Source organism: Nerophis lumbriciformis, linkage group LG06 (assembly GCF_033978685.3).
Source record: "Nerophis lumbriciformis linkage group LG06, RoL_Nlum_v2.1, whole genome shotgun sequence".
Lineage (NCBI taxonomy): Eukaryota > Metazoa > Chordata > Actinopteri > Syngnathiformes > Syngnathidae > Nerophis > Nerophis lumbriciformis.
The window spans coordinates 39,071,593-39,082,395 of record NC_084553.2 but is presented as its reverse complement, the minus strand read 5'-3'; the positions used below and the strand labels follow the sequence as shown (position 1 = coordinate 39,082,395).

Genomic DNA, 10,803 nt, shown 5'->3' with positions numbered 1-10,803 from the left:
ATGTGAGTGTGAATGTTGTCTGTCTATCTGTGTTGGCCCTGTGATGAGGTGGCGACTTGTCCAGGGTGTACACCGCCTTCTGCCCGAATGCAGCTGAGATAGGCTCCAGCGACCCCGAAAGGGACAAGCGGTAGGAAATGGATGGATGGATAAATACATGGCCAAAGTGGTCACATTGTTGCCACAAATAAAAGGAACATGGTATATATCAGGGGTCACCAACGCGGTGCCCGCGGGCACCAGGTAGCCCGTAAGGACCAGATGAGTAGCCCGCTGGCCTGTTCTAAAAATAGCTCAAATAGCAGCACTTACCAGTGATCTGCCTCTATTTTTTAAATTGTATTTATTTACTAGCAAGCTGGTCTCGCTTTGCTCGACATTTTTAATTCTAAGAGAGACAAAACTCAAATAGAATTTGAAAATCCGAGAGAATATTTTAAAGACTTGGTCTTCACTAACTGACAAATAAACATAACAGATTTGGTGTCCAGTTCAAAGTGTGACATGATTTATTTAAAAATTTGAGAGTTGACTTTTGTATTTTACATGAGTTATTATTTGTACAAACATGGTGCAAAGTAATTCATGATTTGTTAAATGTTAGTGGCTAGCTAGTTAAAATGGGATATTGTGATTTCACAAGACTGTCTTAGAAGTGATCATTTGAAAATGTTCAATTTGAAAAATGTGCACTTAGAGAAAATATAAAAATAAAGTGTTGCATATTGATATTTATCTGTTTCTATATATATTTATTGTGAAAAATCATTAAGATGATCAGTGTTTCCACAAAGATAGATATCATTAATTATTAATAATAACATAGAGTTAAAGGTAAATTGAGCAAATTGTCTATTTCTGGCAATTTATTTAAGTGTGTATCAAACTGGTTGTCCCTGCGATGAGGAGGCGACTTGTCCAGAGTGTACCCCGCCTTCCGCCCGATTGTAGCTGAGATAGACTCCAGCGACCCCAAAGGGAATTCGCGGTACAAAATGGATGGATGGAAACTGGTAGCCCTTCGCATTAATCAGTACCCAAGAAGTAGCTCTTGGTTTCAAAAAGGTTGGTGACCCCTGGTATATAGTGTATGTCCAAACCCTTTTAGTGCGCCTGCTGGTCAATTTCCAATGTGTCCAGAGAGGGCGCTTGCTCACAAAACAGCTGAAGCCATCCGTAGAAGAAGAGGCTGCCATATTGCGGTGATACAGCGACTTTACCCGAGTGTGGAACAGACACATTTCGGCGCCCTATAACACAATGATCTCGGCCCAGGCTTTCGCAGACCCTGACAAGATGAAGGACTACCATTACACTGGTCCAGTGCAGCATCGATTCTCGCCCTACACCTTTAACGGCGGGTATGTTTGAATGTTCATCCTGCTAACAGGCTAACGTTGTGTGAATGACTGGCATAAGCTGTTTGGCAAGACTAAATGTCGTTTCGTCCTGTTAAATTGGAACAACTTCGATTATTATATAAATGTTAGTTAAAAGTACATCTTTTGGCTTGTATATAGTTATTAAAAGGCCACCCTGTTTGCTAAAATGTTGTTTCACTTTCGCACCAGACAAGGTAGCTTCTGTTAGCAAGTGCTAACTGCCAGCAATACAGTGAGTGGCCATGTTTTGTTATTGTCAATTATTTTTGTTTTATCGGTGTAAAGCAGTGACGTTTTTGTTTTATCGGTGTAAAGCAGTGACGTGCGGTGAACTATACACCAGGCGAGGCAAATATACTTTTGGAGTTTTTTCTTCTTCTTTATTTTACTTAAATTCATTTGTGCAGCTCTAATCATTGTTGAAATGACCGCCATAACCACAACACCAGGGGGAGCTCCACTAACCACGTTAAACCCAGATTCCGATCTAACAAAGGTCTTAACTCATTCTCTTTCTATGCCACATCAATGTGGAATGCACTCCCAACAGGTATAAAAGAAAGGGTATCTCTATCCTCCTTCAAAACCGCACTAAAACAACACCTCCAGTCAACTTCAACCCTTGACTAACACCCTCCCCCCTCCACATCCCACCTCCCCGGATTGTAAATAACCAAATGTAAATAATCAAATGTATATACTTGTTCTTATGCTTTCTGAACTCACTATGTTCTCTGCTCGCTGTACATATCCTACCAAGTCAGACCTACATTGTTTCAATGTCCATTTCTCTGATGATGCAATTGTTAAAGACCCAAGTGCTGATATCAACTAAACCCTCCTCATCCCACCGCCCGGATTGTAAATATTGTACATAATGTAAATAATTCAATGTATATACTCTGATGATTAACTTGTGGGATGACTGTATTATGCTGATAGTATATATTTGTACCATGAATCAATTTAAGTGGACCCCGACTTAAACAAGTTGAAAAACTTATTCGGGTGTTACCATTTAGTGGTCAATTGTACGGAATATGTACTGTACTGTGGAATCTACTATTAAAAGTTTCAATCAATGATTTAGGTTGCGCATTAGAGTAACAGGAAAAAAAGGGAGTAATTCGATTTCATAAAAACGTTATCATAATGATATTACATGATAAATGGGTTCAAAAAGTATTTGATAAAGTTGATATTAAATACTTTTTGGTCCCATTTGCTTTTAACAAAATAAACAAAGTATTGTGAATGTATCTTACCTTTCTGTATTTGTATCTGAAGCAGCAATAGCTATCCTTCATGAAAACCTACTTTGTATGATCACATTCATTTTGTCTAAAAGTCCAGTTTAAAGAAGTATTTAATCTTGGATACAGTATATAATCCTCCATATTGGCAGACACATTCTTCTAATTGAATTTCATTCCAAGCAATAAAACAATATTTTTGCATCTGACAAAAAACACCCACACACGCTGGCTCACTCTAATAAAAATGGCATGTTTGTTATAAATACAGTTTAAAAAAAAAAAAAAAGTCTGGCTTCCTCTGGAGAGACATGTCTGCTAGCTTGAGAGCCCCCACTTGGTGAGTCAGAGCACTGCTGAGGCATTGAAGTCTAAGTAGACAATATATCGCCCCCTACTGTGAGGCAGAGGTACTTGCTGCCTCATGGCCTGCCTTTTCCCCGTGGCAACAAGCACGTGCACACGCTCAATACACCATATTTGCCAACCTTAAGACCTCCGAATTCGGGAGAAGGGGGGGGGGGGGTTGAAGTGGGGGGTTTATATTGTAGCGTCCCGGAAGAGTTATAGTGCTGCAAGAGGTTCTGGGTATTTGTTCTGTTGTTTATGTTTTGTTACGGTGCGGATGTTCTCCCGAAATGTGTTTGTCATTCTTGTTTGGTGTGGGTTCACAGTGTGGCGCATATTTGTAACAGTGTTAAAGTTGTTTATACGGCCACCCTCAGTGTGACCTGTATGGCTGTTGATCAAGTATGCGTTGCATTCACTTATGTGTGTGTGTAAAAGCCGCATATATTATGTGACTGGGCCGGCACGCTGTTTGTATGGAGGAAAAGCGGACGCGACGACAAGTTGTAGAGGACGCTAAAGGCAGTGCCTTTAAGGCACGGCGTCCCCAATACTGTTGTCTGGGTGGAAATCGGGAGAATGCTTGCCCCGGGAGATTTTCGGGAGGGGCACTGAAATTCGAGAGTCTCCCGGTAAAATCGGGAGGGTTGTCAAGTATGCTATACACTTAGTGTGTAGCCGTGGAGGCACCACCTGTGTCTGCCTCACTTCTCGTCTGCTACGTTATTTTCATCAGGAAACACGGAATTTCCGCGTATTTGACCATGAAAATTATCAAAATATACAGGAACCACACCAAAATCACATAGAAAGCATAGACCAAAAGAGAAATATTAAAACCTATTTTATTTTATTACTTCGTTTTTGAACATCTCATGGTTAAGCCTTTTACCCCCCTGGTGGCAAGGTGAGGCGCTGCCGTCACTGGTGTAAAGCACTCTGTGATGCCACTTGCATGTGCAGGCGAGTGCATAAATAAAGTTTGAGATAAACTATGTATTTGATATGTCTACAGAACTGTACTAGCTGTGGCTGGGGAGGACTTTGCCATTGTAGCATCAGACACAAGGCTCAGTGAAGGCTACTCGATCCACAGCAGGGACTCACCAAAGTGTTACAAACTGTAAGTATATTTTCAGTAAAGGAGTCAACGTTGGGTAAACAAGTCATATGTTCATACATCCCTAACAATGTAACTATATGTAAGTTCTTACCTTTGACCTATGGCTTTCAGGACAGACACGACTGTCATTGGCTGCAGTGGTTTCCATGGTGACTGCTTGACTTTGACTAAAATCATTGATGCTAGACTAAAGGTAAAGACACTTTGGTCATGTTTTTTACGTGAGAGGCCTTTTTAGTAGCGTAAAACTTTGCTCTCCTCTCAGATGTACAAACACTCAAACAACAAGACGATGACAAGCGGAGCCATCGCTGCCATGTTGTCCACCATCTTGTATGGCAAGAGGTTCTTCCCTTACTATGTTTACAACATCATTGGAGGTCTTGATGAAGAGGGTAAGCGGAGTATTTGTTTGTGTACTGTATATACAGTATACTCGATTATGAAAGTAATATATTGTGACTGAACTATTGACTATTATTTCGATCTATGCTTGTGGAAAACTTATTGTAACGTCAACTAATCTTCCTTTGCCGTTTCCTCGGCAGGGCATAAAGTTTCTGTCGCATGCTTTTCTCTTGATCTGCTGTTCCTGCGTCCCACAATAACAACAGGCTGACGCCGATTCAAAGTATAAAAAGTGACAGAGTTTATTTCCACGTTTTTTCTTGACAAACGCTCACAAGAATAGCAAACATAATACAGGTGACGTCAGCACAAACACGTCATTGATGCGCCAGGACGTCCTTAGTCAAATTTACATACGTTTAGTCACATTTACATACGTTTAAACACGTTTAAAACACGCTTAAAACACGGTCAAAAAAGCTGTTGCTCCATGCCTTGTTCGACCATTCAAAAACAAAACATTGTCACATCTACGGCAGTTGCTGACAATTTACGACAGTTACCGTCACTTTACGACACCCAGTCTAAACAGAGCAAACTAATAGAGCACAACTACATTGATAGGAAGTGAAAGACAATCTTTTAAACTATATATCAATAATATAGCAAAATACCAAATATACAGTCATGTAAGCTATTGCTCTGTAATCAAATTTACTTTAAACAAAGCATGATATCTAAACATAAAAAATATGTGTAAATATGTCCGAAATGGCTCTAACACTTATTAATGTTCTAAATAAGTGTTTTTTTGTAATGCTGTAGGTAAGGGAGCAGTGTACAGCTTCGACCCAGTGGGATCTTACCAGAGAGACACCTACAAGGCTGGAGGGTCAGCAAGTGCCATGCTGCAACCACTACTAGACAACCAAGTATACAACACACACATATTGCTATTTCTTGTTCTTCACATTGTTTGACACACCTTTTCTTTTCCTAGATTGGCTTCAAGAACATGGAGGGTGTGACACATGTTGCTCTGAGCCGCGAGAAGGCAATTCAACTTGTCAAAGATGTTTTCATCTCGGCTGCAGAAAGAGATGTTTACACCGGAGATGCCCTTATGATCTGCATTGTCACAAAGGAGGGAATCACTGAGGAGACTATCGCACTGAGGAAGGACTGAAGAAGAGCTCTATTATTGTTCGCTCGTCGTCTTTCCTCTTCTAGCGTTTCTTTTTACATTCTCACTGATAGTTTGGTTGCTTGCCTGCAGATTGCATATCACAGGAGTGTTGATCCACATCCTTTAAGCTTGAACCATATAATTCACATTTTGATACAAATATCCATACATACTCCCTTCTTTCCTGTTATCACAACCTTTTTGGATTTGTGTTCAAGCTACCGGATACTTGATCAATATGCCTGTTGCTTTAAATCTGCGCTCCCGGTTTGAAAATGTTCCATTTTGAAAGGCAACATAACTGCTATTATTTTTACATTCTTAATAAATGTAAGGAATTGGGGAAAGGTGTTTTGTTTACTCTTATTTCTGCTGCAATATTGGCTTTATTTTCAGACCTTTAGTGATAGTAAAGCATTAGTAAAAATAAAGAAATATCAGGGTTTAGCAAGGCTGTTTAAATTTTTTACGTACAAATGAAGTGCTTGCACATTTTCCCATTCAATTGGTTTGCCAGAGAGAAGTCACTTGCGCCCAATTGTATTGGATGTGCTCTTACACTATCGTCAGCCCTTGGTAATAACATGTACTTAACATTTACGCCAATGCAGCTCAGTCTACATTACTGGCATTGTTGCCAGATGGGAAATTGTCGTACCAGAAGGTTAGAGGGAATCTGATGATTCTAATCTACATTCAACACACGTCCTTGTTGTCTAGATCCCTCCAGATCTTTTAACCTTTTTGACCTTGGAGCCCAACATTTTTACTACAGTGGAGCATGGGACACACTCAAATATAACAAATGCTGACTTAGTAATCTTACTCTTGATTTTAATCGTATTCAAGAACCTACTCAGTTTATAACCTTGTCAAAAGGTATGAACCATGTGTTCGTCACAAAAAGTATTTATTGAACACAAACCATAGGCTTAGATTAAGCTGATTTAAAAAATAAGTAACCATATATATTGCAAGAAAGGACTCAAATAACTGACAAAAAAGAATATGTTTCATAACTAAAGTGTCAATAGAATTAAGTTGCAAATTGTGATACATCTTCTCCACCTTTGTCCTATTTTTTTCCGCTAAAGAAACTTCTCTATGATTTTAGCTTCAGACTTCTTCTGTTTGTTTAACACTGTCATTACTGAGGCCCACAGCTGAGAAAGATAGTGTCTAGATCAGGGGTGTCAAACTCATTTGAGCTCAGGGGCCACATAAATAAATAAATGATAAATGGGTTATACTTGTATAGCGCTTTTCTACCTTCGAGGTACTCAAAGCGCTTTGACAATATTTCCACATTCACACACTGATGGCAGGAGCTGCCATGCAAGGCGCTAACCAGCAGCAAGGGGTGAAGTGTCTTGCCCAAGGACACAATGGGCGTGACTAGGATGGTAGAAGGTGGGGATTGAACCCCAGTAACCAGCAACCCTTCATTTGCTGGCACGGCCACTCTACCAACTTCGCCACGCCGTCCATGGAGGGAAATCTGTGCCCACGCGGGCCGGACTATTAACAACATGATGACAAAAAATAAATATTTTTAGATAACACACAAAAAGACCCACTGCAAGATACCTGGTTGCTGTGACCCGGGTTCCTGCGGCCACAACGCAGAGTACTAACCACTATACGATCACAGCTGTTGACTGGGCTTGCTACAGCAAATTAACCTACGGAACTTTGACTTCGGGTTGAAATACAAAAGTTTGTCGAGCTAGCCAGGAGTCGAACCTAGAATCTTCTGATTCGTAGTCAGACGCGTTATCCATTGCGCCACCAGCCCTTGGATGTATCATGCTGGAGAATATTGCTGGACACATAGATTGTTGACTCTAGCAAAAGGAATTAAACACTGACAATGCAGTGACCATGAAGGAATTTAAACTCACTGAAAAGAAACATGACTGCCCCGTGTGAGGATCGAGCTAATGGCACTAGGGATTTTGAATAGTAGGCAAAATTCCTCCAAAAAATGACAAATCCTCTTTGAACAGTGACAATGAAGGGATTCCAACCTGCTAAAACAAATAACATATGCCTCGTGCGAGGATTGAACTCACGATATTCAGATTATGAGACTGACGCGCTACCTACTGCGCTAACGAGGGAACGACAGTTATATTAGTACTAACAACTTAGTACCAACACCTATACGATCACAGGTGTCAACCATTTTTTCTTCAGCAAGTTTACCTCCAACACTTCTGGTTTCAGGTTAAATTGCCAAAGCCTCCCGGGCTTGCCAGGAGTAGAGGCTTGAATTTTCTGATCCATAGTCAGATACTTTGTCCCATGACCCAATTGCAATTTGAACAACAAATCGGGAGCACGAGGCTGTACTGTAGCTTTTCTTTGTTATTCCACTTAACCACATGATGTCAAAAAATAAATATTTTTAGATAACACACAAAAAGACCCACTGCAAGAAACCTGGTTGCTGTAACCCGGTTTCGAACCGGGGTACCTGGGGCCACGACGCAGAGTACTAACCACTATACGATCACAGCTGTTGACTGCCTTTGCTTCAGCAAATTAACCTACGGAACTTTGACTTTCGGTTGAAGTACAGAATTTGACCGAGCTAGCCAGGAATCGAACCTAGAATCTTCTGATCCATAGTCAGACGCATTATCCATTGCACCACTAGCCCTTGCTTGTGCCATTCTGGAGAATAACGCTGGACGCGTAGATATTTGACTCTGGCAAAAGGGGTTAAACACTGACAATGCAGTGACCATGAGGAAACTCAAACTCACTGAAAAGAAACATGACTGCCCCGTGTGAGGATCGAGCTAATGGCACTAGGGATTTTGAATAGTAGGCAAAATTCCCCCCAAAAATTACAAATCCTCTTTGAACAGTAACAATGAAGGGATTCCAAACCCGCTAAAACAAATTACATATGCCTCATGTGAGGATTGAACTCAAGACTTTCAGATTATGAGACTGACGTGCTACCTACTGCGCTAACGAGGCAACAATTGTTGTTATGGACTAACAACTTAGTATCAACACCTATACGATCACAGATGTCAACCATTTTTTCTACAGCAAGTTTACCTCCAACACCTCTGGTTTCAGGTTAAATTGCCAAAGCCTCCCGGGGGTTTGCCATGAGTAGAGGCTAGAATTTTCTGATCCATAGTCAGATACTTTGTCCCATGCGCCACTTGCAATTTGAACAGCAATTCGGGAGCACGAGGCTGTACTGTAGCTTTTCTTTGTTATTCCACTTAACAACATGAGAACGTAAAATAAATATTTTTAGGTAACACACAAAAAGACCCACTGCAAGATACGTGGTTGCTGTGACCCGGATTGGAACCTGGGTTCCTGCGGCCACAACGCAGAGTACTAACCACTATACGATCACAGCTGTTGACTGTGCTTGCTACAGCAAATTAACCTACGGAACTTTGACTTCGGGTTGAAATGCAAAAGTTTGTCAAGCTAGCCAGGAGTCGAACCTAGAATCTTCTGATTCGTAGTCAGACGCATTATCCATTGCGCCACTAGCCCTTGGGTGTGTCATTCTGGAGAATATTGCTGGACACGTAGATTGTTGACTCTGGCAAAAGGAGTTAAACACTGACAATGCAGTGACCATGAAGGAATTTAAACTCACTGAAAAGAAACATGACTGCCCCGTGTGAGGATCGAGCTAATGACACTAGGGATTTTGAATAGTAGGCAAAATTCCCCCCAAAAATGACAAATCCTCTTTGAACAGTGACAATGAAGGGATTCCAACCCGCTAAAACAAATAACATATGCCTCGTGTGAGGATTGAACTCACGACCTTCAGATTATGAGACTGACGCGCTACCTACTGCGCTAACGAGGCAACGATGGTTATATCTGTACTAACAACTTAGTACCAACACCTATACGATCACAGGTGTCAACCATTTTTTTCTTCAGCAAGTTTACCTCCAACACTACTGGTTTCAGGTTAAATTGCCAAAGCCTTCCGGGCTTGCCAGGAGTAGAGGCTAGAATTTTCTGATCCATAGTCAGATACTTTGTCCCATGCCCCACTTGCAATTTGAACAACAAATCGGGAGCACGAGGCTGTACTGTAGCTTTTCTTTGTTATTCCACTTAACCACATGATGTCAAAAAATAAATATTTTTAGATAACACACAAAAAGACCCACTGCAAGAAACCTGGTTGCTGTAACCCGGTTTCGAACCGGGGTACCTGGGGCCACGACGCAGAGTACTAACCACTATACGATCACAGCTGTTGACTGCCTTTGCCTCAGCAAATTAACCTACGGAACTTTGACTTTCGGTTGAAGTACAGAATTTGACCGAGCTAGCCAGGAATCGAACCTAGAACCTTCTGATCCATAGTCAGACGCATTATCCATTGCACCACTAGCCCTTGCTTGTGCCATTCTGGAGAATAACGCTGGACGCGTAGATATTTGACTCTGGCAAAAGGGGTTAAACACTGACAATGCAGTGACCATGAGGAAACTCAAACTCACTGAAAAGAAACATGACTGCCCCGTGTGAGGATCGAGCTAATGGCACTAGGGATTTTGAATAGTAGGCAAAATTCCCCCCAAAAATTACAAATCCTCTTTGAACAGTAACAATGAAGGGATTCCAAACCCGCTAAAACAAATTACATATGCCTCATGTGAGGATTGAACTCAAGACTTTCAGATTATGAGACTGACGTGCTACCTACTGCGCTAACGAGGCAACAATTGTTGTTATGGACTAACAACTTAGTATCAACATCTATACAATCACAGATGTCAACCATTTTTTCTACAGCAAGTTTACCTCCAACACCTCTGGTTTCAGGTTAAATTGCCAAAGCCTCCCGGGGGTTTGCCATGAGTAGAGGCTAGAATTTTCTGATCCATAGTCAGATACTTTGTCCCATGCGCCACTTGCAATTTGAACAGCAATTCGGGAGCACGAGGCTGTACTGTAGCTTTTCTTTGTTATTCCACTTAACAACATGAGAACATAAAATAAATATTTTTAGGTAACACACAAAAAGACCCACTGCAAGATACCTGGTTGCTGTGACCCGGATTCGAACCTGGGTTCCTGCGGCCACAACGCAGAGTACTAACCACTATACGATCACAGCTGTTGACTGTGCTTGCTACAGCAAATTAACCTACGGAA

The 10,803-nt window shown here is 41.2% G+C and overlaps 1 protein-coding gene and 5 non-coding genes across 6 annotated transcripts; 1 reads left to right on the top strand and 5 right to left on the bottom strand.

Annotated features, from left to right (window-relative positions):
- The first annotated feature begins 1,167 nt into the window (after nt 1–1,167).
- On the top strand, nt 1,168–5,987 carry psmb1 (proteasome 20S subunit beta 1). The gene is made up of 6 exons (XM_061964279.1): nt 1,168–1,361; nt 3,999–4,106; nt 4,218–4,299; nt 4,372–4,501; nt 5,280–5,386; nt 5,455–5,987. The coding sequence occupies exons 1-6, from the start codon at nt 1,261–1,263 to the stop codon at nt 5,638–5,640; spliced, it is 714 nt and encodes a 237-aa protein (XP_061820263.1). The 5' UTR covers nt 1,168–1,260; the 3' UTR covers nt 5,641–5,987.
- A 1,375-nt stretch (nt 5,988–7,362) lies between these two features.
- On the bottom strand, nt 7,363–7,435 carry trnar-acg (transfer RNA arginine (anticodon ACG)). The gene has a single exon. It is a non-coding gene; the product is annotated as a tRNA-Arg (tRNA).
- Nucleotides 7,436–7,687: 252 nt separating this feature from the next.
- trnam-cau (transfer RNA methionine (anticodon CAU)) lies at nt 7,688–7,760 on the bottom strand. The gene has a single exon. It is a non-coding gene; the product is annotated as a tRNA-Met (tRNA).
- A 469-nt stretch (nt 7,761–8,229) lies between these two features.
- On the bottom strand, nt 8,230–8,302 carry trnah-aug (transfer RNA histidin (anticodon AUG)). Its single transcript has one exon. It is a non-coding gene; the product is annotated as a tRNA-His (tRNA).
- Nucleotides 8,303–9,423: 1,121 nt separating this feature from the next.
- On the bottom strand, nt 9,424–9,496 carry trnam-cau (transfer RNA methionine (anticodon CAU)). Its single transcript has one exon. It is a non-coding gene; the product is annotated as a tRNA-Met (tRNA).
- Nucleotides 9,497–9,966: 470 nt separating this feature from the next.
- trnah-aug (transfer RNA histidin (anticodon AUG)) lies at nt 9,967–10,039 on the bottom strand. The gene has a single exon. It is a non-coding gene; the product is annotated as a tRNA-His (tRNA).
- Between the last annotated feature and the right edge of the window lie 764 nt (nt 10,040–10,803).

Bases quoted from the DNA above. Each gene is read 5' to 3' on its own strand.
- psmb1 (XM_061964279.1), top strand. From the start codon at position 1,261: ATGATCTCGGCCCAGGCTTTCGCAGACCCTGACAAGATGAAGGACTAC. The intron at 1,362-3,998 runs GTATGTTTGAAT...ATATGTCTACAG, and splicing joins CCCTACACCTTTAACGGCGG to AACTGTACTAGCTGTGGCTG. The intron at 4,107-4,217 runs GTAAGTATATTT...TATGGCTTTCAG, and splicing joins TCACCAAAGTGTTACAAACT to GACAGACACGACTGTCATTG.